The sequence below is a fragment of the Salmo trutta genome, chromosome 30 (genome assembly GCF_901001165.1).
Source record: "Salmo trutta chromosome 30, fSalTru1.1, whole genome shotgun sequence".
Taxonomy (NCBI): domain Eukaryota; kingdom Metazoa; phylum Chordata; class Actinopteri; order Salmoniformes; family Salmonidae; genus Salmo; species Salmo trutta.
In genome coordinates this window covers 1,571,594-1,598,585 of record NC_042986.1, presented here as the reverse complement: position 1 = coordinate 1,598,585, position 26,992 = coordinate 1,571,594, and the positions used below count along the sequence as shown (strand labels likewise).

At 42.4% G+C, this 26,992-nt stretch overlaps 1 protein-coding gene across 3 annotated transcripts in view; it reads left to right on the top strand.

Annotated features, from left to right (window-relative positions):
- Positions 1-25,951, top strand: part of LOC115168938 (multiple epidermal growth factor-like domains protein 6) — a 198,501-nt gene extending 172,550 nt beyond the window's left edge. For all 3 annotated transcript variants that reach the window (XM_029724469.1, XM_029724470.1, XM_029724468.1), the window contains 12 exons: positions 11,482-11,610; positions 16,696-16,824; positions 17,051-17,179; positions 17,575-17,706; positions 17,940-18,068; positions 18,262-18,390; positions 18,548-18,676; positions 19,039-19,167; positions 19,492-19,620; positions 19,778-19,906; positions 20,144-20,272; positions 24,901-25,951. In XM_029724469.1, the coding sequence (XP_029580329.1) occupies positions 11,482-11,610; positions 16,696-16,824; positions 17,051-17,179; positions 17,575-17,706; positions 17,940-18,068; positions 18,262-18,390; positions 18,548-18,676; positions 19,039-19,167; positions 19,492-19,620; positions 19,778-19,906; positions 20,144-20,272; positions 24,901-24,974 (1,496 nt within the window). In that variant the 3' untranslated portion in view covers positions 24,975-25,951. The remainder of the gene's footprint in view (positions 1-11,481; positions 11,611-16,695; positions 16,825-17,050; positions 17,180-17,574; positions 17,707-17,939; positions 18,069-18,261; positions 18,391-18,547; positions 18,677-19,038; positions 19,168-19,491; positions 19,621-19,777; positions 19,907-20,143; positions 20,273-24,900) is intronic.
- Positions 25,952-26,992: the final 1,041 nt, after the last annotated feature.

Below are 26,992 nucleotides of genomic sequence, written 5' to 3'. Positions count from 1 at the left end.
TGGGGTAGAAAAACTGCCAGAGTGCAGGTTTTTACAAGCTAAAATTGCAAACTAATATGCGTTTGGCACTTGCGCTACCTTAGAAAATTTGAGCTGTTAAGCTGTAATGGAGCCTTTTGGACACAGACTTGGTGCTCTGGTACCGCTTGTCGTGTGGTAGCAGAGAGAACAGTCTATGACTTGGGTGACTAGTGGCCTACAGCAGGATGGCTTATATAATGTCTTCATATGCACTAGATGTTTCACAAATTGCCCCATTTAGAGCAAAGGTAAGGCTTTTTACCAGTGTGTATTTGTTGGTGAACTTTTTATGTTTTTAGGATTAGAGAAACTCTTCCTGCACTCGGAGCATTGGTAAGGAGTCTCTCCTGTACACAGTCTCTGATGAACTGTTATAAATATGAGGCATTGAAGCCTTAGGTTTCTGTCCTGTGTGAATTCGATGCTTGTTATTTTTTAACTTAGCCAATTGAGAGAATCTCTCGCCATGGTCAGAGCAGTGGTAAGGCTTCTCTCCCGTATTTTTTCGCTGGTGTACTTTTATATTATCTTGTCTAGCAAATCTAGCTCCACAATCAGAGCAGTGGTAAGGATTATCTGCTGTGTATGTTAGCTTGTGATAATTAAGGAACCCAATTGAGAGAAGCTCTTTCCACACTTAGAGCAGTGGTGAGGCTTCACTCCAGTGTACACTCTCTGATGAGAGAACAGATTAATGGAAGTTGTGAAGCACTTCCCACAATCTGATCAGGAGTAAAGCTTCTCTCCAGTGTGTATTTGTTGGTGTACTCTTAAATTATATTGTCTAGCAAATCTACCTCCACAATCAGAGCAGGAGTAAGGCTTCTCTCCACTATGTATTTTCAAGTGTCCTCAAGATGCCATGAGAACTGGAAACTCTCACAACATGTGCAGTGAGACCTCTTAGCGCTGTGAGCTTCCGTGTGTTGCTCTTTGGATGGAGAAGCCGCCTCAACTTTGTCAGAGGAGTTAAGTGGCTCTCCTGTGTGAATAACAACAGAAAAAAGAGCAGCTGAAACACGTGGCAAAGAATCAACTTATTTCACTCTTTAATGATTCAAACAGTTGTATCTATCGCAAATCGTACGAGTAGCATGATATAAATGTACCTCTCTCATTGAATGGCAAGATAATAATTGTTTACTCCCTCATACGTGTTCTTACCATGAGAAACTAAATTATCACTCTTCCCTTTCTCCTCCTCTTCATCACCTTCATCTTTAATGATGACATTCAAGGCCAGTGTTTGACTGCAGTCTTCCAGCTTCACTGATGCCACCTCTGGATCCTGGACCTGAAGATATCTCTCTCCTGTGTGAATGACATCTGAATAGCAAGTCAGTTGGTGTGATATACAAGTGCATTTACTGTAAGTGGGCTTTACATGACAAGGGAAGCGGGTTATTGGGGGAGGCAAAAGAGAGGGATCAGAAACAACCATATGTTGACATTTCTTCCCATCACGATATGGTAATAAATGTAAACTACTGACTGCCATACAGTGAATAAAACAAGTATTGGCATCGAGAAAGTTGATGTCAAATCACAAGTCTGTGACAGGAAATAGGTTAACAGCTCACACAATGACAGGTGATATCTGGAGAAGACCAAACTGCTCTAGATAAAACTTGCTCTTACCATGATCCAATCCTCCTGTCTTCTCACTTTCCTCTTCATCTTTAATGTTGACATTCAGCCCCAGTGTTTGACTACAGAGGTTGTTTTCAGTGTATTGCTCAGACGTGTACCAATATACTCTCAACATTTCCTCTTGTGCGTGACTTCTTCTTTCAACACTCAATGTTTTCAAGAGAGTGAGGGAAAAAAGTATTTGATCCCCTGCTGATTTTGTACGTTTGCCCACTGACAAAGAAATGATCAGTCTATCATTTTAATGGTAGGTTTATTTGAACAGTGAGAGACAGAATAACAACAAAAAAATCCAGAAAAACGCATGTCAAAAATGTTATAAAACTATTTGCATTTTAATGAGGGAAATAAGTATTTGACCCCTCTGCAAAACATGACTTAGTACTTGGTGGCAAAACCCTTGTTGGCAATCACAGAGGTCAGACGTTTCTTGTAGTTGGCCACCAGGTTTGCACACATCTCAGGAGGGATTTTGTCCCACTCCTCTTTGCAGATCTTCTCCAAGTCATTAAGGTTTCGAGGCTGACATTTGGCAACTCGAACCTTCAGCTCCCTCCACAGATTTTCTATGGGATTAAGGTCTGGAGACTGGCTAGGCCACTCCAGGACCTTAATGTGCTTCTTCTTGAGCCACTCCTTTGTTGCCTTGGCCGTGAGTTTTGGGTCATTGTCATGCTGGAATACCCATCCACGACCCATTTTCAATGCCCTGGCTGAGGGAAGGAGGTTCTCACCCAAGATTTGACTGTACATGGCCCCGTCCATCGTCCCTTTGATGCGGTGAAGTTGTCCTGTCCCCTTAGCAGAAAAACACCCCCAAAGCATAATGCTTCCACCTCCATGTTTGACGGTGGGGATGGTGTTCTTGGGGTCATGGGCAGCATTCCTCCTCCTCCAAACACGGCGAGTTGATTTGATGCCAAAGAGCTCCATTTTGGTCTCACCTGACCACAACACTTTCACCCAGTTGTCCTCTGAATCATTCAGATGTTCATTGGCAAACTTCAGACAGGCATGTATATGTGCTTTCTTGAGCAGGGGGACCTTGCGGGCGCTGCAGGATTTCAGTCCTTCACGGCGTAGTGTGTTACCAATTGTTTTCTTGGTGACTATGTGTAACCGATGTGAAATGGCTAGTTAGTTAGCGGTGGTGCGCGCTAATAGCATTTCAATCAGTGACGTCACTCGCTCTGAGACTTGAAGTAGGGTTTCCCCTTGCGTCGCAAGGGCCGTGGCTTTTGTGGCGCGATGGGTAACGATGCTTCGGTGGGGTGTCAGTTGTTGATGTGTGCAAGGGTCCCTGGTTCGAGCCCGGGTTGGGGCGAAGAGAGGGACGGAACCTACACTGTTACATATGGTCCCAGCTGCCTTGAGATCATTGACAAGATCCTCCGGTGTAGTTCTGGGCTGATTCCTTACCGTTCTCATGATCATTGCAACTCCACGAGGTGAGATCTTGCATGGAGCCCCAGGCCGAGGGAGATTGACAGTTCTTTTGTGTTTCTTCCATTTGCGAATAATCGCACCAACTGTTGTCACCTTCTCACCAAGCTGCTTGGCGATGGTCTTGTAGCCCATTCCAGCCTTGTTTAGGTCTACAATCTTGTCCCTTACATCCTTGGAGAGCTCTTTGGTCTTGGCCATGGTGGAGAGTTTGAAATCTGATTGATTGACTAGTTCTGTGGACAGGCGTCTTTTATACAGGTAACAAACTGAGATTAGGAGCACTCCCTTTAAGAGTGTGCTCCTAATCTCAGCTCGTTACCTGTATAAAAGACACCTGGGAGCCAGAAATCTTTCTGATTGAGAGGGGGTCAAATACTTATTTCCCTCATTAAAATGCAAACCATTTTATAACATTTTTGACATGCGTTTTTCTGGACTTTTTTCTTGTTATTCTGTCTCTCACTGTTCAAATAAACCTACCATTAAAATTATAGACTGATAATTACTTTGTCAGTGGGCAAACGTACAATATCAGCAGGGGATCAAATACTTTTTTCCCTCACTGTACATATTTTCCAAATTGGTCACAATGATCAGATGATTCATTTATTTCTGAAAAGTATAATACGTCGAACATCTTCCTCTACAAGGCACCTGAATCAATGACCTTGTCCTTCCGGCGTCTGGTTTTGTGACATGGGGACTTGTCCATTTCTTCATCTTAAATTAAGACCTCCAGTTCCGGTCTTGGACTGCAGTCTTCCAGCTTTACTGATGCCATCTCTGGGTCCTGCTGTAGGCCTTCACACAGGGCTCCACTGTCACAATCAGGACACATTGATGCTATAGTTCTGAGCACAGTGTGAAAGGAAAGCAGCAAGCTGGGTTTGTCCTCACCGTCCTTAAATAAAGACCAATATAAAATGAATTAATGTTGATTAAAGAGGCAGTAGGATTAAAAGGGATTGACTATTGTTGTGCTCTCACGCTATGCTGTATAGTTAGTTCATTGAGCATGAGGGACAGCCTATGTACACAACAAGCTGATAAAGGTTGATGGAAGAAAGCATTTTAAAACTGGACACTAATGCAATAGTTGCATTCTAGGTCTAGTTCGACAAACATAGCAAAAAAACAACAGTGTAACACAAATACAAATGTTATTCAAGAATTCACATGGAATGGGACAAAATAGCACATCAAGATTTGCATATACTCTGCATTCACTTCAGTTGAGTGGTCTGGGATTTGGACCTCACTTTCACATCCAATATCTATTGAGCTTTTTGTCTAAAAATAAATTCAACAGTTCCATATCATGTGAGAAATAGGCCTACAGTAAGACAAAGATCATAGCATGTTCCAGATAACATGGCCAGTGTTGAATGAATGAAACTCCGCTCAATATCCCCCAATCCCCAAAATATTAGCTATATATAGGAACAGGGCAATGCAGGGAAAAGGGAGGGGCTCAGGTGGACAGGTACAGTGCCTTCTGAAAGTATTCTGCCCTTGAATTGCGTTCCCATGCAAAACTAGACAGATAGCTAACAACTAAGTCTTCAATAAAACTCCCAAGGCGTGACTTTTCTTGAATGAATATATTGAAAACGTTTATGTTGTGAAACTGCAAAATACAAAAAAGAATATACTTTAGTATTCAATTCAAATCGACATACTGTAGCTGTACATTATACATTTCAAGTTGAAGTTGCATGAAAATACAAAACACTTGCCGAGGGTACCATGCATCTGGCATGACGCCAAACCATGTAGCTAATTGTTACTCATATGGTAATTGGCTAACTCCTTTCATTACTCTAATAATGTACAACCATCTCTGTAGATTAACAAAGCATATTACACTAGAAACAGTAACAAACTTCAGTATTGTATGTTTTACAATTCGTTTACATGACGCACGAGCAAAGTAATACAGCTGACGGCATACATGAAAAGCATTGCAATTTGTGTGAGTAAATACAACCAACCAACATTGATATGTAAGCAACTCTATCAATAACAAGATTATCATCACTAGCTAAATGCTTGAATCGAACTTGCAAACAAATATTTTCCGAGGATGAAGCGTGACAAGAAATAGCCACACTGAAAGACCTGCACCGTAGAGTTGTTTTTAGCTGCTTCTATAAGCGCAGAACGAATTATCTACTTCCTGTTTGCGTACAGTCTAAGTGCCAGAAAGCTCCACTAGGGGGCAAATAACATCATGGAACACAATGAAAATCCATCTTAACCATTGTAATAAAATGATGTTACCTTCTAACAGGATGGCAGCACAGAAAGTATTCATACTCCTTGACTTATTCCACATTTTGTTGTGTTACAGCCTGAATTCAAAATGGATTAAATATATTTTTTCCTCTCACCCATCTACACACAATACCCCCCATAATGACAAAGTGAAAACATGTTTTTAGACAATTTTTGCAGATTTATTGAAAATGAAATACATAAATATCTCATTTACATAAGTATTCACACCCAAGTCAATACTTTACAGAAGCAGTTTTCGCAGCGATTACAGCTGTGAGTCTTTCTGGGTAAAGGCCTCCACAAGCTTCCCAGCCAAAACAGTTTGGAAGACTGCGTGCATATACACTGCTCCAAAAAATAAAGAGAACACTAAAATAACACATCCTAGATCTGAATGAAAGAAATAATCTTATTAAATACTTTTTTCTTTACATAGTTGAATGTGCTGACAACAAAATCACACAAAAATAATCAATGGAAATCCAATTTATCAACCCATGGAGGTCTGGATTTGGAGTCACACTCAAAATTAAAGTGGAATACCACACTACAGGCTGATCCAACTTTGATGTAATGTCCTTAAAACAAGTCAAAATGAGGCTCAGTAGTGTGTGTGGCCTCCACGTGCCTGTATGACCTCCCTACAACGCCTGGGCATGCTCCTGATGAGGTGGCGGATGGTCTCCTGAGGGATCTCCTCCCAGACCTAGACTAAAGCATCCGCCAACTCCTGGACAGTCTGTGGTGCAACGTGGCGTTGGTGGATGAAGCGAGACATGATGTCCCAGATGTGCTCAATTGGATTCAGGTCTGGGGAACGGGCGGGCCAGTCCATAGCATCAATGCCTTCCTCTTGCAGGAACTGCTGACACACTCCAGCCACATGAGGTCTAGCATTGTCTTGCATTAGGAGGAACCCAGGGCCAACCGCACCAGCATATGGTCTCACAAGGGGTCTGAGGATCTCATCTCGGTACCTAATGGCAGTCAGGCTACCTCTGGCGAGCACATGGAGGGCTGTGCGGTCCCCCAAAGAAATGCCACCCCACACCATGACTGACCCACCGCCAAACCGGTCATGCTGGAGGATGTTGCAGGCAGCAGAACGTTCTCCACGGCATCTCCAGACTCTGCCACGTCTGTCACGTGCTCAGTGTGAACCTGCTTTCATCTGTGAAGAGCACAGGGCGCCAGTGGCGAATTTGCCAATCTTGGTGTTCTCTGGCAAATGCCAAACGTCCTGCACGGTGTTGGGCTGTAAGCACAACCCCCACCTGTGGACGTTGGGCCCTCATACCACCCTCATGGAGTCTGTTTCTGACCGTTTGAGCAGACACATGCACATTTGTAGCCTGCTGGAGGTCATTTTGCAGGGCTCTGGCAGTGCTCCTCCGAAGCCGAAGTCTACGCCCCTTCGTCAGTGATTGGTCAATAGTACAGATGATCCAATAAAGTCTTTGTTGTCATTCAACGAGACATGAACCGTTTTCATTTTTTTTTTCATTGAGAAATACTGCCCCAAACATCTTACTTAGATGTAAAATTCTGCGACTAAGATCTCCTCTGCAAAAACGTCAAAATGTATGACAGATTTCTTTAGTTATTTTAGATGAATCCTGACTATTTTGAGGTAGTGTATACTGGCTACGGTGTCTGCTACGCTGTCTCAAAATTGACAAACAGTACTATTGCGAAGGTATTTTAAGGGAGTATGCGAGCACACTCGTTCTGTTCGGCTAGGCGCCAGACAATCTGAAGCATGCTGACGCCTTAATACATCCTCTACGGGATTGGTGTCCCTATACCGGGACGGTTGAGCTAACATGCACTAATGTGATTAGCATGATGTTGTAAGTAACAGCAAACTTTCAAAGACATAGACATGTCTTAAATGGGCAGAAAGCTTAAATTCTTGTTAATCTAACTACACTCTCCAATTTACAGTAGCTATTACAGTGAAAAAATACCATGCTATTGTTTGAGGAAAGTTCACAACAACAAAAAACGTTTATCACGACAACTGGTTTGATACATTCACCTCTGAAGGTAAATAATGTACTTACATTCAGTAATCTTGCTCTGATTTGTAATCCTGAGGGTCCCAGAGATAATATGTAGCATAGTTTTGTTTGATAAAATCTATTTTTATATTCAAATGTAGGAACTGGGTTCTACAGTTTGAACCCCTGCTGTCTCTGGCTCCACACCCACCCCGCCCGGCCATCTAGATGAGTGAAAGTTAGTGTATAAGCTAATGATCCATCATGTATGACATTCCTGGGAGTGTGTAAACTTAAATGTTGTATTATCATATCATTTTTGTAGGTTCTCTATAGTTATATACTTGAAATAGTATCAATTGACCAATTCAGCACATTTGGGCAGACTTGATACAAAATATTGTCCAGTATTGCAATGCTTCATTGGATCAATCTGAAACTTTGCTCCAAAAATGCAATATTATATTATGGCCTTTCTCTTGCATTTCAAAAATGATGGAACAAAAAAATAAATAATAGAAAACACATTTTTTTGGTTTGTATTATCTTTTACTAGATCTAATCTGTTCTATTCTCCAACATTCATTTCACATTTCCACAAACTTCAAAGTGTTTCCTTTCAAATGGCATCAAGTATATTCCTATCCTTGTTTCAGGTCCTGAGCTACAGGCAGATAGATTTGGATATAAAAAATGTCTTAAAATCTCTGTCAAAGTGGTTGTTGATCGTTGCTAGACAACCATTTTCACGTCTTGTCATAGATTTTCAAGTAAATTTAAGTCAAAACGGTAACTCGGCCACTTAGGAACATTCACTGTTTTCTTGGTAAGCAACTCCAGTGTAGATGTGGCCTTGTGTTTTAGATTATTGTCCTGCTGAAAGGTGAATTAATCTCCCAGTGTCTGGTGGAAAGCAGACTAAACCAGGTTTTCCTCTAGGATTTTGCCTGTGCTTAGCTCCATTCCGTTTATTTTTTAACCTGAAAAACTTCCCAGTCCTTTACAATTACAAATATACCCATAACATGATGCAGCCATCACTATGCTTGACAATATGTAGAGTGGTACTCAGTAATGTGTTGTATTGGATTTTCCCCAAGCATAACACTTTGCAGTATTACTTTAGTACCTTGTTGCAAACAGGATGCATGTTTTGGAATATTTTTCTTCCGTCCAGGCTTCCTTCTTTTCACCCTGTCAATTAGGTTAGTATTGTGGAGTAACTACAATTGTCACGCCTGCTCCCGCTCTTGCTCCCCAGCATTGCGCACTCCTGCCATCATCATTACGCACACCTGCCTTCCCCCCATCACGCGCCTCAGTGATTATTGGACTCACCTGGACTCAATCACCTCTGTCATTCCTTCCCTATATCTGTCTGGTTCCCCGCTCTGTTCCCTGCTTCTGCATTAATGTTTGTATGTCTTTGTATACCCGTGTACTGATGCTGTTCCTGTTCTGTTCCGCATTAAATGTTCAACTCCCCATACCTGCTTCTCATCCCCGACGTCGGTCCTTACAACAATGTTGCTGATCCATCCTCGGTTTTCACAGCCATTAAACTCTGCTTTAAAATCACCTTTGGCCTCATTCAATACCTGAGAGGTTTCCTTCCACTCCGGCAACTGAGTTAGGAAGGACACCTGTATCTTTGTAGTGACTGTGTGTATTGATACACCATCCAAAGTGTAATTAATAACTTCACCATGCTCAAAGCGATATTCAATGTGTGCTTTTTTTAACCCATTTTACCAATAGGTGCCTTCTTTGCGAGGAATTGGAAAACTTCCCTGGTGTTTGTAGTTAAACTTCTCAACTGAGGAACCTTACAGATAATTTAATGTGTGGGGTACAGAGATGAGGTAGTCATTCATAAATCATGTTAAACACTATCATTGCACACAGAGTGAGTCCATGAAACTTATTAGGGGTTGAATACTTATTGACTCAAGACATTTCAGCTTTTCATTTTAAATGCATTTGTAAGCATTTTGAAAAATATTATTCCACTTTTTACATTATGGAGTATTGTGTGTAGACCAGTGGTAACAAATCTCAATTGAATACATTTTAAATTCAGGCTGTAACACAACAAAATGTGGAAAAGTCATAAGGGGTATGAATACTTTCTGAAGGCAGTGTAACTCTACACCACTCTTACCACACAGAAATATATCAACTCTTCAACAGTTAAGTCTAAAAAACTGGAATTTGGCTTGAAACGTCTGCCGTAGACTTTGGAACTACAGTAGAAAAGGAACATAACAATTGGTAGAACTTTCTTTTACTGTACATAAATAACTGTGTAATTAACTTTACTGAACAAAAATGCAAACGCAACATGTAAAGTGTTGGTCCCATGTTTAATGAGCTGAAATAAAATATTCCAAAAATGTTATATACCACAAAAACCTTATACCTCTCAAATTGTGTGCACAAATGTGTTTACATCTCTGTGAGTGAGCATTTCTCCTTTGCCAAGGTCATCCATCCACCTGACAGGTGTGGCATATCAAGAAGCTGATTAAATGGCATGATCATTACACAGGTGCACCTTGTGCTGGGACAATAAAAGGCCACTCTAAAATGTGCAGTTTTGTCACACAACACAATGCCACAGATGTCTCAAGTTTTGAGGGAGTGTGCAATTGGCATGCTGACTGCAGAAATGTCCACCAGCGCTGTTGCCAGATAATTTAATATTTAATTTATAAACCATAAGCCTCCTCCAATGTCGTTTTAGAGAATTTGGCAGTACATTCAACACCGCAGACGACGTGTAACCACGTCAGCCCAGGACCTCCACATCCAGCTTCTTCACCTGCGGGATAGTCTGAGTAGGGGTGATGAGTAGTATTTCTGTCTCTAATAATGCACTTTTGTGTGGGAAAAATCATTCCTATTGGCTGGGCCTGGCTTCCCAGTGGGTGGGCCTATGCCCTTCCAGGTCCACCCATGCCTGCACCCCTGCCCAGTCATGTGAAATGCATTGATTAGGGCCTAATGAATTTATTTAAACTGACTGATTTCCTTTTATGAACTGTAACTCAGTACAATCTTTGAAATTGTTGCATGCTGCGTTTATATTTTTGTTCAGTATAAAAATACATTGTAACAATTGGTAATTAATTAGTTAATTGTTCCATTATGTTGCTCACCATTACATCCAGTCTGATTTGTGCCAGATGTTATTCCTGATGTCTTGTGAACCAGGCACAACTCAGGGAACCTCTGTAGTTCTAAAGTAGAAGGAGAAATCAAACACTGATCTGCCCATTTTATCTGCTGTCTAGAGCTTGTAACATGGTATGAAAGTCTCTAGATACAATAAGTTCTAAATAGAAGTCAGAGTTCAACCTCCTGGTCTCCCCTGTGTGTGCTCCTCCCCCTCCCATTGAACTGTATGTAATCTGAGCATTTATGTCAACGACTCTGAACGATCTATTTAGATAATCAACTGACAACTGGATCACCTTTCTCTCTTTCCCCCTGCTGTGTGTCCCATTCTCTCTATGTCTCGTTTTATCATTCTTCTCTCCCCTACCTATCTTTCTCTCCCTCCTCTTTAGCTCTCCTCCCTTCCTCCTCTCTCTTCCTCCCTCTTTCTCTCAAATCAAATCAAATGTTATTTGTCACTCTTCTTAAACAACAGGTATAAGCTAACAACGAAATGCTTACTTCCCAACAATGCAGAGAGAAAAATATAGAAATATAACATGAGGAATAAATACACAATGAGTAACGATAACTTGGTTAGATACATTGTACCGAGTTGATGTGCTGTGGCATAAGGTAATAGATATGTACATATAGGTAGGGATAATGTGACTAGGTAACAGCTGTGCAATAGCAGAGAAAACACTATGACTTATTTTATGAGTCCTTCTTGTCTTCCTCCCTCCTGTCTCTCTTTCTCTAGTTCACTCTACCTATTTGTATATAATGTATGTTAACTCTGTGTAAACTCCTCTGTCTGTATTCTGTCTCTAAATGTTGTCTATCACTAGCAGTACCATATCACAAAGTAACATTTTGAGTATGTGCAAATGTACTTGGTGAATAAAGGTGATTCTGATTCTATCCCCAGAGTGTGCCCATGGCTGGTTTGGGGCGGACTGTGCTCAGCCCTGTGCGTGTCTGAACAGTGGTGTGTGTGACCGTCGCAGTGGAGAGTGCAGCTGTGGCCCAGGCTGGGTAGGACAGCACTGTCAGACAGGTAAGGAACCAGAATCTTAACCATGTTGCCCTTAGACCTGTACTTTCTTGTACTCTGACCTGACTTACTGAGTGTGTATGTGTGTTTTTTAGTATGTCTTGTCAATGTTGTTGCATGTGTATTTATATGTGTGATCAGGGTTGGGTTGTAACAGATTACATATAAATCAGGATTACATAATCCGATTACAAAAATGAAGTAACTGTAATCAACCTGGATTACTTAAAATAACAATGTGTACTCGGATTACAGTTACTTCATTTTTGTAATCGGATTATGTAATCCTGATTTATATGTAATCTGTTACAACCCAACCCTGATCAAATTCTGACAAAGTTTAGATAGTAACCAACCTGGATTACTTAAAAAAAAAAAGATGTGTACTCGGATTACAGTTACATTCTTAAAAATATCTGCTTTAATCTAAATTTAGTCTCAATACTTGTCAAGCCTTCCCTGTAGCTCAGTTGGTAGAGCATGGTGTGTGCAACACCAGGGTTGTGGGTTCGATTCCCACGGGGGGCCAGTACCAAAAAAAAAAAAAAAAATGCATGAAATGAAATGTATGCATTCACTACTGTAAGTCGCTCTGGATAAGAGCGTCAGCTAAATGACTAAAATGTAAAATGTCATATGTTCTCTTCACAGCAAGATTCCATTGTCCTGCTAATCACCCATCAAGGGTGGATGGCTTCTTTTGTATTCAGACTGGTTGAATGGCTTCCAAAACATTTCTACATGGCCCACTGGTCAATCAGAGAGTTGTCTGGACTCCACAGTGTTCCTTCTTGCTGCTTTTGTAGCCTATTTATAGTTCACTTTCACTCTCTATCCTTTGTGTGCTCCAGTAGTGGGAGAGAAAAATGCTTTCTGGTTGCACAACATTTCAAAATGCAATCGTGGGAAAAACATTGTTTCAAGCAAACCAATGTTGCTACTGTTGAAGAGAGAACTGTCTCAGCTTTCTGTAGGTCTATATTTTATTCATCAACTCTTATTATTGAGGGAAGGACACTTACGCCGGCCATTCACAGTGAGTTCATAAACCTGTACATATAATGTATGGTTAGATATCAATTACACAGCTAAGTATCAGCCAAATTATTTTCTCAGGTATTGCCAGATGTCATATTCCCACTTAGCAACGAGCACTTGGTGAGCAGAGTAATGGCTCTGCGGCGTGACAGCATATCTGCCTGTCAGCTAAACAGATAGAGGGCCCACGACAGGATGCTTTTACTCACTGAGCAGCCACGCTCATCCCGCTGGTGAGACATTTTCTTCACACTGCCTAGTCACACTACAGCTGCCCCTTGGGGCAAGCCGCTTTACTCGGCGTCAAGCCAGAGGCATGCCTGCTCCCCATCACAGCTTATTATTATATTTTCTATATATTGGATGTCATGGCAAAAGCATGAAAACATGTTTTTGGAAAAGTACTTTAAATGATTATGTGTGGGAAAAATTATTTCAAGATCTGGGTCCACAGGTGACAACAAATAAATGAAATCAAATTGTATTGGTCATATACAACTGGCAGGCTTCTCACACAATGCAATAGTGACAAAAGTGAACAATCAAATAAGTGACAGTAAATATAAAATATAGTAATACTACAAATAATAAAAAGAAAACACTAAAGAAACATGCTAATAAAATAGAATAAGATCAAAAAAGACAATGTTTATTCATGCGCATAGTGAGTGGGGTAAAATAAAAAAATACAGTACAGTGCATTAGTAGCAGCATAGTTAAAATTATGAGTATGTACAGGAGTTAAGGTAACATGACTATTGCAGTGGTCTGGTACACTATAGTAATTCCAGTGTGTATAGAATATGAATAATGCTAAGTGTGTGGTAGCTTGTAGTAGTCAGCCCGGGGTTCAGCTGTTGAACAGTCTTTTGGCTTGGGAGAAGAAGCTGGCTTTGAGCCTGATGGTCAGAGACTTGATGCTCCGGTACAGTTCTCCCCTGCACACCTTCTTCTTGGCCCCCTTTACAGACAGAAACCTAACCTACAAAGTGAGATAAGTATTATAAATGACACTATGTTAACATATTTCCCTTCCCACCCCCTATATTTTATATTCATTTATTGTAAAGAAACTGAGACAGATCAAATCAAAGTTTATTTGTCACGTGCGCCGAAATGCTTACTTTTACAGGCTCTAACCAATAGTGCAAAAAAGGTATTAGGTGAACAATAGGTCGGTAAAGAAATAAAACAACAGTAAAAAGACTATAGCTATAAGACTAAGCTATAAAAGTAACGAGACCTACATACAGACACCGGTTAGTCAGACTAATTGAGGTAGTATGTACATGTAGATATGGTTAAAGTGACTATGCATATATGATGAACAGAGAGTAGCAGTAGCGTAAAAGAGGGGTTGGCGAGTGGTGGGTGGTGGGACACAATGCAGATAGCCCGGTTAGCCAATGTGCGGGAGCACTGGTTGGTCAACCCAATTGAGGTAGTATGCACATGAATGTATAGTAAAAGTGACTATGCATATATGATAAACAGAGAGTAGCAGCAGCGTAAAGAGGGGTTGGAGGGGGGCACACAATGCAAATAGTCCGGGTAGCCATTTGATTACCTGTTCAGGAGTCTTATGGCTTGGGGGTAAAAACTGTCGAGAAGCCTTTTTGTCCTAGACTTGGCACTCCGGTACTGCTTGCCATGCGGTAGTAGAGAGAACAGTCTATGACTGGGGTGGCTGGGGTCTTTGACAATGTCAGATGTCAGATATTTAATGTAAATGCATTATGTGTTAAAGTTCTGTGCGTGCTTACAAGTTGCTCCTGGACGTCAGCATGGTCTCTAGCAGCTCCAGGTCTTGCCGGTCGTTCAGCAGTAAATGGATGACCTCAGGCAAGGACAAATCTCCAACCGACCCATTGGCCTGGAGAACAGTTAATCATTGTCACACTCCTGAAAACAATTGCAGACCATGATGTTTAAGGCTACAGTAAATAGAAATATGCAAGATGTTACATTCTTAGCTAGCTGAGTCCTTAGCTTTAGGTTTTCCTCAGTCAGTAGATATATATAGATATAGATATAGTCATATTCCATCATAATACAGGAAAGAAGATGTTTACATTTAATTTGTCTCCAGAAGGGTTCTTAGGTCTTTAGACAGGTTTGGATGATCCTTGGAGAGAATTTTCAATTGCTTTGAGAGTGCATTATGGAAAATGATGCTGTCAATAGCCCACCATGTCAATGTTATGTCCTCTTCACTATCTTCTTTAGTGTTTGAGGATAAGTCATAACAGGGCTCACAGTCAGCCTCTACTAAAAAGGAGTTGGTTCTTTCCTGTGGCACAGGAGTTGCAGTTTCCCAGTTGCCTGTTGTATCCATGCCATGGTTACTTGAAATAGCATCAGCCATTGCAGCATATGCAGCTGCAATTTCCTGCTTATCCCTATCAGCTCCCTTCACGATTCTCCTCCTTTCACTCCAGTAAGTTGACATGATTAACGTATCTTTCCTTGAGGCACCAAAAAGTAAGGCTTGTCTCTCAAGATGTCTGTAGGATAATAAAAAAAATAATAATAATTGTTTAGCAAAAGTGGTAAAAAAAACTATGATCAAAAGTTATTGAACATGCAATGGTCAATTTAAAATTATGAATCCAAAGAACAGACACAGTAGGGTCTATCCCAAATCCAAATGCGTCACAGGTGAAATTGCATTTAAGCAATGTTTTTAAATTAGTTTAAAAACTATTTGGCCTTTCTTTTCTGGTTATTCAGGAACTCAAAAGTGAAAGAAAACAAACTTCTCAAAAACTGGACTAGAGCCCCCTCAAACCTACTTGTATTGCATTCAGTGCCAGCACAAGCTACATCACAGATTTGTTGAAATTACAGGATACATTTGAGACACATTTATATGTAGCTTTCAATAACATTTGTTTAAAATTATATTTTGTTTTATAACTACAACAAATAAGGAAAGCTGTACAAACAAGTCACATTTCTAAAGCATTTTGTAGTATAGTGTTCTTCTTCAGCTGGGTTTATCCTGAGATGTCCAAAAATGAACAGCTGTGGTTTATCAGCCGTTGGCACAAAACAACACTGGAGATGTAGACCTTTTCCTTTCTTGGTGGTAACATCCCTCTGAGTGGACACAATTTGCAAGCAGCATGCTCCTGGATTGGATGGGGTTTTGCTCAAGGACCAATGGAATTGCCAAAATGTACTTAACTCCACCCAACCGGGAACCTGCCACCATCTCTGCCGCTTCACTTGAAAAAACAAATACAGTATATCTTCATATTTAAAAAAAAGTTACTCACATATATCTCTCTGTTATGCATTGAAATATTTTGGAAAAGATTTTGGAAAAGAATGAAAATCTGATTTGCTGGTTTTTTTATAGTCTTTTATGTCCAACAAAAAAATAAAAAACAAAATGATTATTTGCTCAGAAAAGTTGGGGGTCCAAATAAAATCACCCGTGTGCCAAATTCGGCCCACGGGCCATCATTTGGGAAACCCTGGCTTAAACTTTGTGAGTGCTATACAGTATCATGTCTTTGCTTTTTACAATTTGTTTATGAGAGATATCATTTCTTAATTTATAGCTTAAACATTGTGACTGTTAAATAGGCTAGATAGCACATCTTTCTTTTTGCGTTATTCACACAATTTGTTTATAAGAAGAGATGCAGCATAGTTTATACATTTCTTTGAAAGGTTTAAGGCTATATTTGTCAGTTTCTTGCTCTGTTGAGTTTGAATTTGTGTTAGCCTATTTGAAAGCTTACGGGCACTTTTTTTTGCAATTCTAATATCTTTACCATGTTGCCTTCTGTTCTCGTTTTTATTTATCAATAAAAGACAGTAATCGAAACAGTGGATGTGTTTGTATATGCTTAATCATAACAACAGCGTAATTAATCATGTTTTTCGTGGTGTAGCCTACAGAAGGCTATTGGCTCCAATCCAAGGGGGAAGCGCTCTGTCAAGCGGTTGAATACGAGAAGCCGCAGCGCAGGCGAGAATAAGCACTTTGATGACAGCAGTTAAAAATGTTCATGTTTTTTTGTGCGCTTGTACCCTACACAGCATGTGAGGCTGGCCTGTTTGGCCCAGGGTGTGAGGAGCAGTGTCAATGTAAACATGGGCCCATGTGTGACCACGTCAGCGGAGTGTGTGTGTGTCCTCCTGGCTGGAGGGGATCTCTATGTGACAGAGGTAAGGTCAGATTGTTGACCTAGGATCAGATTAGCCTTTTAGATCATAATGAATGAGATTGCATGGACATGGGGAGACCTGATCCTACATCAGTACTCCCACTCTGAGGCTACTATAAATGTATTGAACCTATTTATCACAAGGGCCTGTACATACTGTAAATCATAAGCAGCAGACCGCACGCATTGACTTAATTGAATGTATGTGATTTCCACATTCACCACAGCCTGTCTACCTGGCTCCTATGGGAAGGACTGTGTGCTACGTTGTAACTGTCCCCACGGCACTTCCTGCAACCACGTTTCTGGCGAGTGTGGCTGTCCCCCTGGATTCACTGGCAACGGCTGTGAGCAGAGTGAGTGCCTTGGAAAAGACTAGTCTAGCCTAGAAGCCAGAGGGATAGGAGAGTAGAGTAACACAGAATGCTTCCTCCCTTCCTTGGTTCCTTGAGGTTAGCACGGATCTATAAGAATCTTTGTGATACTTTCACCAATCCAACCATTTCAGATCTGTGATAACCCCAAGGAAGGAAGGACATGTTTCTGAGGTATTAGAAAAAAGGGCCTGAGGTAGATATGCGGTATATGTATTGGGATTGCTGAATGAAAGTAGAAGATAGTAAATATACATACCATTTCCTTATTACTACTACCCAACATGTAGGCACACCTTTTTGTGTAGCCCACTGAAAAAGTCCATATATCAGGATATTGTATGGGAGTCAACGTGTGTTATGTGTTTCTCTGCTAGTATGCCAGCCTGGCACATATGGGCTGAACTGTAACCAGGTGTGCCAGTGCTCTGGCACCAACCAGCTATGCCACCCTGACACCGGCCTCTGCTACTGCACCCCCGGTTACCATGGTTACAACTGTAATCAAGGCAAGCACCCCATCACACACATTAACGCACAGACACACACTTCCTAAACCAATGTCACAAAGGAATTCCACTGTTGAAAGTTTAACTTACTATAGTCATAGGTAGGCCCAGGAGGTTTTCCACAATGTGACCTGATCAGGAAACACTCTTGACCTTAGTTATGACCTCACCTGATTAGAAAAAAACTTTGACATTTAAACACAGCTAAGTCCTGTGTGTGTTTGGCTTGACAGAGTGTGACATAGGACGGTACGGCCCAAACTGCGAGCGGCTGTGCCAGTGTAGGAATGCTGGTGTGTGCCAGACCACCACAGGCACCTGCCAGTGCCTGTCTGGCTACATCGGAGCAGACTGCAACATCAGTGAGTGCCAGCGTGTGCCAGGGGCATGGGCATATCCATAGGCTACAGTTTGTTATTTACTAAGTATTTATTGTAACGTTAAAAAGTAAAATGGTAATTGTCATTCATTTTTCATCCTATAACACAAGCACTACCAAGTAACGTTTTGTATGGTCTCCTCTCTTTCCCTACTCTTTTCCTCTGGTTCTACCAGCTTGCCCATCAGGGCGTTATGGGCAGGATTGTGCCAGGGTGGCTTTGTGTGGGGAGGGGGCACGGAGTGACCCCGAGACGGGCAGGTGTGTGTGCAAGGTCGGCCAGCGGGGAGAAGACTGCGGACAGGGTAATAGACACACTTTAACACACACAGTTGATTCCTGCTCCACAATGAGTGTCATATGTAATAATCCATCCAGTCATGTTTTATTGACAGTCTACGGTGTGGATGTTTGTGTGCGTGCTGGTGCCTGCGTGTGTTTGTGCCTGTGTGTGTTTCTCAGGTTGTGCCCAGGGTTGGTATGGGGTGGACTGTGGCCAGCGCTGTAACTGCCGTAACAGTGGTGTGTGTGACCCAGTCTCTGGAGGCTGTACCTGCGGACTAGGCTGGACCGGACCCAGCTGTGACAGAGGTGACCTGACCAGACCTGGCTATAAATACTATTCTAAATCTTTAAATGACTTTGAACATTTGCTTTAGCCTGCCTGGAGTGCCAGGTGGGCATGGTTTGCACTTTCGCTTCAATTCTATAGGCTACATTGCAACAAGCAACCTCAATCAAGCACAGACACATTATTTGAAATGATCTCAAATATTATTTGAACCCAGGTCGTGACAACCATGGTCAACAGCTCACATTTCCCATTCTCCTCATTGTGTTGTGAATTGATGTGAAGACTCCATTTAAGTGCCCCTGATATCATGATGAGCCCATGACCGAATTCCATTGCTTACCCATTATAACGTGTGTGTTTCTGTTGCTCTGTCATTCAGAGTGCCCCTTAGGGAGTTACGGGGCCAACTGCAAACTGCGGTGTGATTGTAATAACAATGGGACGTGCGATAGAGTGACGGGAGAGTGCCGGTGTGACCCGGGATACTACGGTCACCTGTGTGAACACGGTAAGTCAGCGCCATTCAGTTACTGCTGCTTTGAGTGGATCAATGAATCATCAAATTGGCCATGTGAAATAACTCAATTTTAAGAAATCAATGAATCAATGTATTTCGCTACACCCGCAATAACATCTGCTGAAATATGTGTATGTGACCAATACAATTTGATTTTAATGTAGATAAAACTGTGAGTGTCAGAGTTTAGATTTGAAGGGTTATGTTAGGAGAGTGAGAAACGATATAAGAAAGCTATTCAAGGCGTTTTTTGAATGCTCTTTCTGATGTTCTAATGTTTTACTATCCCAACTTTCTGTTCTATGTTCTGTCTAGCCTGCCCTGCTGGTTTCCATGGCCACCGCTGTCAGTTCCAGTGTAAGTGTCGAGGCCACGCCCCCTGTGACCCCAGCACAGGGCACTGCCTCTGCCCTCCTGGTTACCATGGATACCGCTGTGAGAAAGGTGAGAAGGATTAAGTTGAGATTTAGTAGATACAATTGACTAATAATATGGTTGTAACTGCTGATAAAGTGTGACTGTTACATGCCCCAGTCATAATTACAGCTAAGATGTTGTCTCCTGTGTCATGTGCTCCCCTCCCGCTCGATCCCTGTCACAGAGTGTGAGCAGCGTCGTTTCGGGGTGGGCTGCATCCGGTCATGTGACTGCGAAGGGGACACTCCATGTGACTCCATGACCGGCCGTTGTCTGTGCCCCCCAGGGAAGATGGGCACGCATTGCGACACAGGTAGTTCTAAGTAGTATGGTATCTAAGTAGTATGGTTCATCAACGTCTGTTTCCTCAAACGACTATGGGGCGAATCCTAACTTCCATTTAGTGTAAGTCCAATTTTCACTTAGTCTCCCACTAACATCAATGCAGTTAGACTTAAGTCAAAGTAAGGATTCACCCCTACAGGCCAAACAGCACCATAATCTAAAAGTGTTCTCACAGTTCTTGTTTCCCTGTCTGGGCTTTGTCCAGATTGTCCAGTGAACCGCTACGGTCCGGACTGTTCTGAGAGCTGTGAGTGCAGGAACGGGGCGTGGTGTGACCCACGGAACGGCCGTTGCACCTGTCTACATGGCTGGATAGGACCCACCTGTCAGGAAGGTAAGTGTATTGATAAGGAAGAAGGGACATGGACCATAGAATGAGGAATTAGAATACTAGAATGGACATTAACCTTTTTATGATGGGATAATGGTCAGCCATTTTGATCAGGGAGTTGGTCAACCATGGTTTGACAGTGCTGTGATAGAGTAAAATAATGTTTTTATATTAGTTTGCCTAATAATCAACCCCCCTCTAGGTTTCTGATCACTACTTTGTTTCCTTTTCTCTCTCCCTTTCCTCCAACCCTAGCTACTCAGCTCCTACCCAGATGGTCATGTGCCTTTCCGCATCCTCTGACTCGCACGGTCTCTTTTCTTTTCTTCCCGGCCAGCTAGGCCCTCCCATCGTGCTCCGAGTCTGAGTGATTAATTGTGAGCTTACAGAACAAGGCTGCGGGGCAGCTAAGCAAAAATGGAGGAAAACTAAACTTCCGGAGGACCTATCATCCTTTCACTCCCTCCTCTCTACCTTTTCTTCCTCTGTATCTACTGCTAAAGCCACTTTCTATCAATAAAAATGTCAAGCTTCCGCCTTTAACCTTAGGAAACTATTTTCCACCTTCTCCTCCCTCCTTAATCCTCCACCCCCTCCCTCCTCCCTGACTGTGTACGACATTGTCAACCACTTTGAAAAGAAGGTTGACAACATCCACTCCTCATTCACTCAGCCTATTGAGTCCACTGGTCCCAGTCACACAGAACTACCCTAGGCCTTGACCTATTTCTCCCCTCTTTGTCCAGATACAATTCTACAACTAGTGAGGTCTGGCTGCCCAAAAACATGCCCGCTCAACCCCATCCCCTCCTCCCTTCTCCAGACCATCTCTGGAGACCTTCTCCCATTCCTCACTTCCCTCATCAACTCATCCCTGACCACTAACTGCGACCTCTCTGATTTCAAAATGGCCCGAGTCGCTCCCCTCCTCAAGAAACTCATCTGACGTCGAAAACTATAGACCAGTATCCCTTCTTTCTTTTCTTCCTAAACACTTGAGCTTGTGTCTCTGATCAACTCTCTCATTATCTCGCTCAGAATGATCTCTTGACCCTAACCAGTCAGGCTTCAAGACAGGTCACTCAACTGAGACTGCTCTTCTCTGTGTGCAAAAGCTGACTCTCCTCTGTTCTCATCCTCCTAGATCTATCCACTGCCTTCGAAACAGGGAACCATTAGATCCTCCTCTCAACCCTCTCAGGGCTGGACGTCTCAGATTCTGCACTCTTGGGTTGCATCCTACCGGGCAGGCCGCTCCTACCAGGCAATGTGGCGAGGATCTGTGTCTGCACCACGTACTCTTACTACTGGTGTCCACCAGGGTTTGGTTCTTCTGACACCCAGGTGGTGACACACATCTCTGCACGCCTGGTAGATATCTCAGCTTGGACGCTGGCCCACCACCACAAGCTCAAACTCGATAAGGAGCTGCTTTTCCTCCCGGGGAAGGCCTGCACGCTCAAAGACTTCTCCATCATGGTTGACAACTCCCTCCCAGAGTGCAAAGAACCTTGGCGTGACCCTGGACAACACCCTGTCATTCTCTGCAAACATCAAAGCAGTGTCTCGCTCCTGCAGGTTCATGCTCTACAACATCCATATTGTAAGACTCTACCTCACACAGGAAGTGGCACAGGTCCTAATCCAGGCTCCTCCAGACACTCCACTGGCTTCCAGTCGAGACTTGCACCCACTACAAGATCATGGTACTTACCTGCGGAGCAGCAAGAGGAACTGCCCCTCTCTACCTTCAGGCTATGCTCAAACCCTACACCCCAACCCGAGCACTCCATTCTGACACCTCTGGTCTCTTGGTCCTCCCACCCCTAAGGGAGGGCAGCTCCCTAGGGGTTCTCTCAGCCCAATCCAAGCTCTTCTCTGTCCTGGCACCCCAATGGTGGATCCAGCTTCCCCATGAAGCTAGGACAGCAAAGTCACTGCCCATCTTTCCAAAGCACCTGAAACCCTACCTCTTCAAATAGTATCTTAAATAATCCCCCTCATCACCTCGAACCCCTACCCCTCTTCCCACATACACACAAAAAACGTTCTTGACACAGCACTTGCACTTGACCCCCCCCCCCCCTTTCTAGCTCTGACTCTGATGATATTTACTTTATTGAGGAAAAGCGTACTGTGACAAACTTGTTCAAGATTAGGAGAATTTGTCACAAATTAAGCGGGAAACCGTCACTGAAATCACCCCAAAATGAGAGTTATTTCGAACAGGACAGTACCTGTGTGTTTTTTTCACCATCCTGGCCCACGCAGGCCGCAGGCAAGGTCAAGGATAGCAGGGTTCGGTACACGAATCGGGTTCTCGGTAGGTCCAGGTCCAAACGCCAACAGTCAAGTCCAAACAGTCCAGCTCATTCACAGATCCTTCCAGCCCCCCCTCTCTCTCTTCCTGGTTTGTCTTGACCCCTTATCTGTGGGTCAGCCCCACCTTCTGAGCGTTCCCCTTGCTTCTGGGAATTGTAGTTATGGCAGTCAGACATTTTGTGATCTGTAGTTCTGACCGGGGTGGCCATTTTAGTGAGAGGGCAGAGCCCGTTTATTAGTTCTGCTCTCACATATCTGCTATTTATCACTTGACCCCCTTCTTTGCCACAGTACTTACTATGCCTGTGATATGTGGTTGTCCCACCTAGCTACACTACATGACTAAAAGTATGTGGACACCTGTTCGTCAAACATCTCATTCCAAAATCATGGGCATTAATATGGAGTTGGTCCCCCCCTTTGCTGCTATAACAGCCTCCACTCTTCTGGGAAGGCTTTCCATTAGATGTTGGAACATCACTGCGGGGACTTGCTTCCATTCAGCCTCAAAAGCATTAGTGAGGTCGGACACTGATGTTGAGCGATTAGGCCTGGCTCGCAGTCGGCGTTCCAATTCCTCCCAAAGCTGGGGTTGAGATCAGGGCTCTGTGTATGCCAGTCAAATTCTTCCACACCAGTCTCGACAAACCATTTCTGTATGGACCTCGCTTTGCGCACCGGGGCATTGTCAAGCTGAAACAGGAAAGGCCTTCCCCAAACTGTTGCCACAGAGTTGGAAGCACAGAATCATCTAGAATGTAATTGTATGATGTAGCATTAAGGTTTCCCTTCACTGGAACTAAGGAGCCTAAACCATAAAAACAGCCCCAAACCATTATTCAACTTTACAGTTGGCACAAACCATTATTAAACTTTACAGTTGGCACTACATTGGGGCAGGTAGCGTTCTCCTGGCATCCACCAAACCCAGATTCGTCCGTCGGACTGCCAGATGGTGAAGCGTGATTCATCACTCCAGAGAACGTGTTTCCACTGCTCCAGAGTCCAATGGCAGCGAGCTTTACACCACTCCAGCGGACACTTGGCATTGCCGATGGTGATCTTAGGCTTGTGTGCGGCTGCTTGGCCGTGGAAACCCATTTCCTGAAGCTCCCGATGAACAGTTCTTGTGCTGACATTGCTTCCAGAGGCAGTTTGGAACTAGGTAGTGAGTGTTTCAACCGAGGACAGATGATTTTAACACGCTACACACTTCAGCACTCTGCGGTCCCGTTCTGTGAGCTTGTGTGGCCAACCACTTCGCGGCTGGTTTGTTGTTGTGCCTAGATGTTTCCACTTCACAATAACAATACTTACAGTTGACCAGGGCATACATTTTACGAACTGACTTGATGGAAAAGTGGCATCCTATGACTGTGCCACGTTGAAAGTCACTGAGCTCTTCAGTAAGGCCAGTCTACTGCCAGTGTTTGGCCATGGAAACTGAATGGCTGTATGCTTGATTTTATATACCTGTCAGCAACGGGTGTGGCTGAAATAGCCAAATCCACTAATTTGAAGGGGTGTCCGCATACTTATATATATTGTATCTTAAGATGAATCCGCTAATTGTAAGTTGCTCTGAATAAGAGTGTCTGCTAAATTACTAAAATGCAAAATATAAATGATAGGACTTAGACAAGTTGTAAATGCAACAAGTACTGATATTGTATCATATAATAGCACTGACAGCTTTCCAATAAAACAAAAACAGACATTTATGGTCTGTTTGCATACAGTATAATTGTATAAAACTTGTATAAACTGTATTTATAATTATATTACAATATTTTGGGTTGACAATAATTCTATAACACAATTGTATTTTCCTGCATAAGTGAAATCACAAGTATGTCTCTACTGCCATTCATTCCAATTAGACTGGTTTGGATTTTTTCCTGACCAATAGGGCTGCCATCTGGAACTTTGAGGGTTGATGACATAGCCCCTCTAGTAATTGAATAGGATCTCTATGGCTGGGACAGACGGAGAAGTGCATTATGAGTACAGTAGTACATCATGCTACACTAAGAAGAGTATGGAGAAATATGGAGGAGAACTAGGAGAAATATCCCCCTGGTTCAAGTGCTATACAAACACAATAACATGTAAAGAGACATTTAAGATAAAACCAAAGCAAACTTCCAACACACTTTAATATAAAGCAATGAAATGTTAGATAAAAAACAAGCAAGATGTAATAGAGGCTAAATAGATTACTAAAACAAAACAGAGCGAAAGCTGTTTTATAGGAATTCAGTCTAAAGCTAAGAGTGCTCTCTCTTCTCTCTCTGTCTTCTCGTCTGCAGGAGGGTCCCTCACGTCTCCACAGCTGGGCAACAGAAATCAAGAAAAGAATCACTCACACACTGCCCTGCCATAGCACCCCCTATTGACTGACCCCCAGCCTCATACACTGCGGCCTACTGGTCACTTCTAGAGGTCACAGAGCTCAAAACTGATCTGAAGCACTCTCAAAACAACAACAGACTGTTTTGTACAGAGAAAGGAGTGCTATGGCAGGGCCTTGATGAACTAAAGGGACTTCTGAACTGGAGATGCCATTTTGCAGAGTTGTCTAATCGCAGACATTGGAGTTCAAATAACACACTACACTTGACATCACAGGGATGACTGTCCTATACTTCATCTTGCAGGGTGGACTCTTAAATGTACTCAAGAGTTAACAGACAGGGATAATTTTTTTGGCCTGCCCTGGACAAGAGGACATTTCTGGGTCAAATGCCAAAAAGGTTAAAGTCATGCGAGGTTTCCAGAATGATTTACTGTAAAATACAGTTTTTGAATATCATGTACCATGCTTAACAGTTGTGTATTTGTGTGTACATTGCGTGTATGTTGTGTGTATATAAATGTGTTCATGTCTACAATTCAATCATGTTGTACGTATACTCACGATATGGTAGTACCTCATTGGAAGAAGTTATTTGTTTGAACATTGATGAGATTTGCTTTACGCTCATACCATTTTTTAAAAATGATTGTAGTTGTAGTCATCCTTATTGGCTTCTCCAAAAACAATAGGCTACTCACACACATGGGCCATTTTATTTGTATCTTTGCAGCCACCAGTGCACTATACAGACTCTTATGGCACAGTTGATTTATAAATAAGAAACAATTCAGGATAATTTTCATCTGAATGAAATGATCTACAGTATTTGGAAAACCTGCACCAGGTGATGATGACTTGCACACAGGTCAATATGCCTTAGTCTATACACCTTATTTTACATGTGTGTAGATACTATATGAAGTGACAGCTTCTCAGAGAAATTGAGGGAAAACTGTTTCAGTATTCAATAAAAAAATATTGATTATATGTGTACTGCAAAACACAACATTAGACCACATTTAGTAATTAGACTGCATTTGCTACATATCAAGCAATTGTTAGCAAAGAGTAAAGGGGCCAGTCATATGTCAAACCCTACAGATGCTATACATTTACCAAGCCTGATCCCAGATCTTTATGTACATTAGAAATCTCCTCTGACTATATGGTGTAAGAGTCATTTTTAGTGGTTTGCTAAAGCATATACAGGTATCAAATTGACCATCTACATAGAAAATATTTAAAAGCGTTAACTTGGTCATCGCCAGCTTGTGTGATCAAACTGCATAGTCAAGTCATGTATGAAGTCAAGATGTTCTACATTCTTCCCTGCATAAGCCTCTGTCACCATCTTCTGGTGGCTCTCCACATTACATATTGTGATCTGCCCAGCTTCATATATGAGGGCAGTTAGTTGTAGCCATAGTTAGAGGACTCTAGGTGGATATACACTACTGGTCAAAAGTTTTACAACACCTAATCATTCAAGGGTTTTTCTTTATCTTTACTATTTTCTACATTGTAGAATAATAGTGAAGACACAAACTATGAAATAACACATATGGAATCATGTAGTAACCAAAAAAGTGTTAAACAAATCAAAATATATTTTATATTTGAGATTCTTCAAATACCAACCCTTTGCCTTGATGACAGCTTTGCACACTCTTGGCATTCTCTCAACCAGCTTCACCTGGAATGCTTTTCCAACAGGTAATCTGATGCAGCACTCCATCACTCTCCTTCTTGGTAAAATAGCCCTTACACAGCCTGGAGGTGTGTTTGGTCGTTGTCCTGTTGAAAAACAAATGATAGTCCCACTAAGCCCAAACCAGATGGGATGGTGTATCGCTGCAGAATGCTGTAGTAGCCATGCTGGTTAAGTGTGCCTTGAATTCAAAATAAATCACAGACAGTGTCACCAGCAAAGCACACCCACACCATAACACCTCCTCCTCCATGCCGTACGGTGGGAAATACACATGATGAGATCATCCTTTCACCCACACCGCGTCTCACAAAGACACGGCTGTTGGAACCAAAAA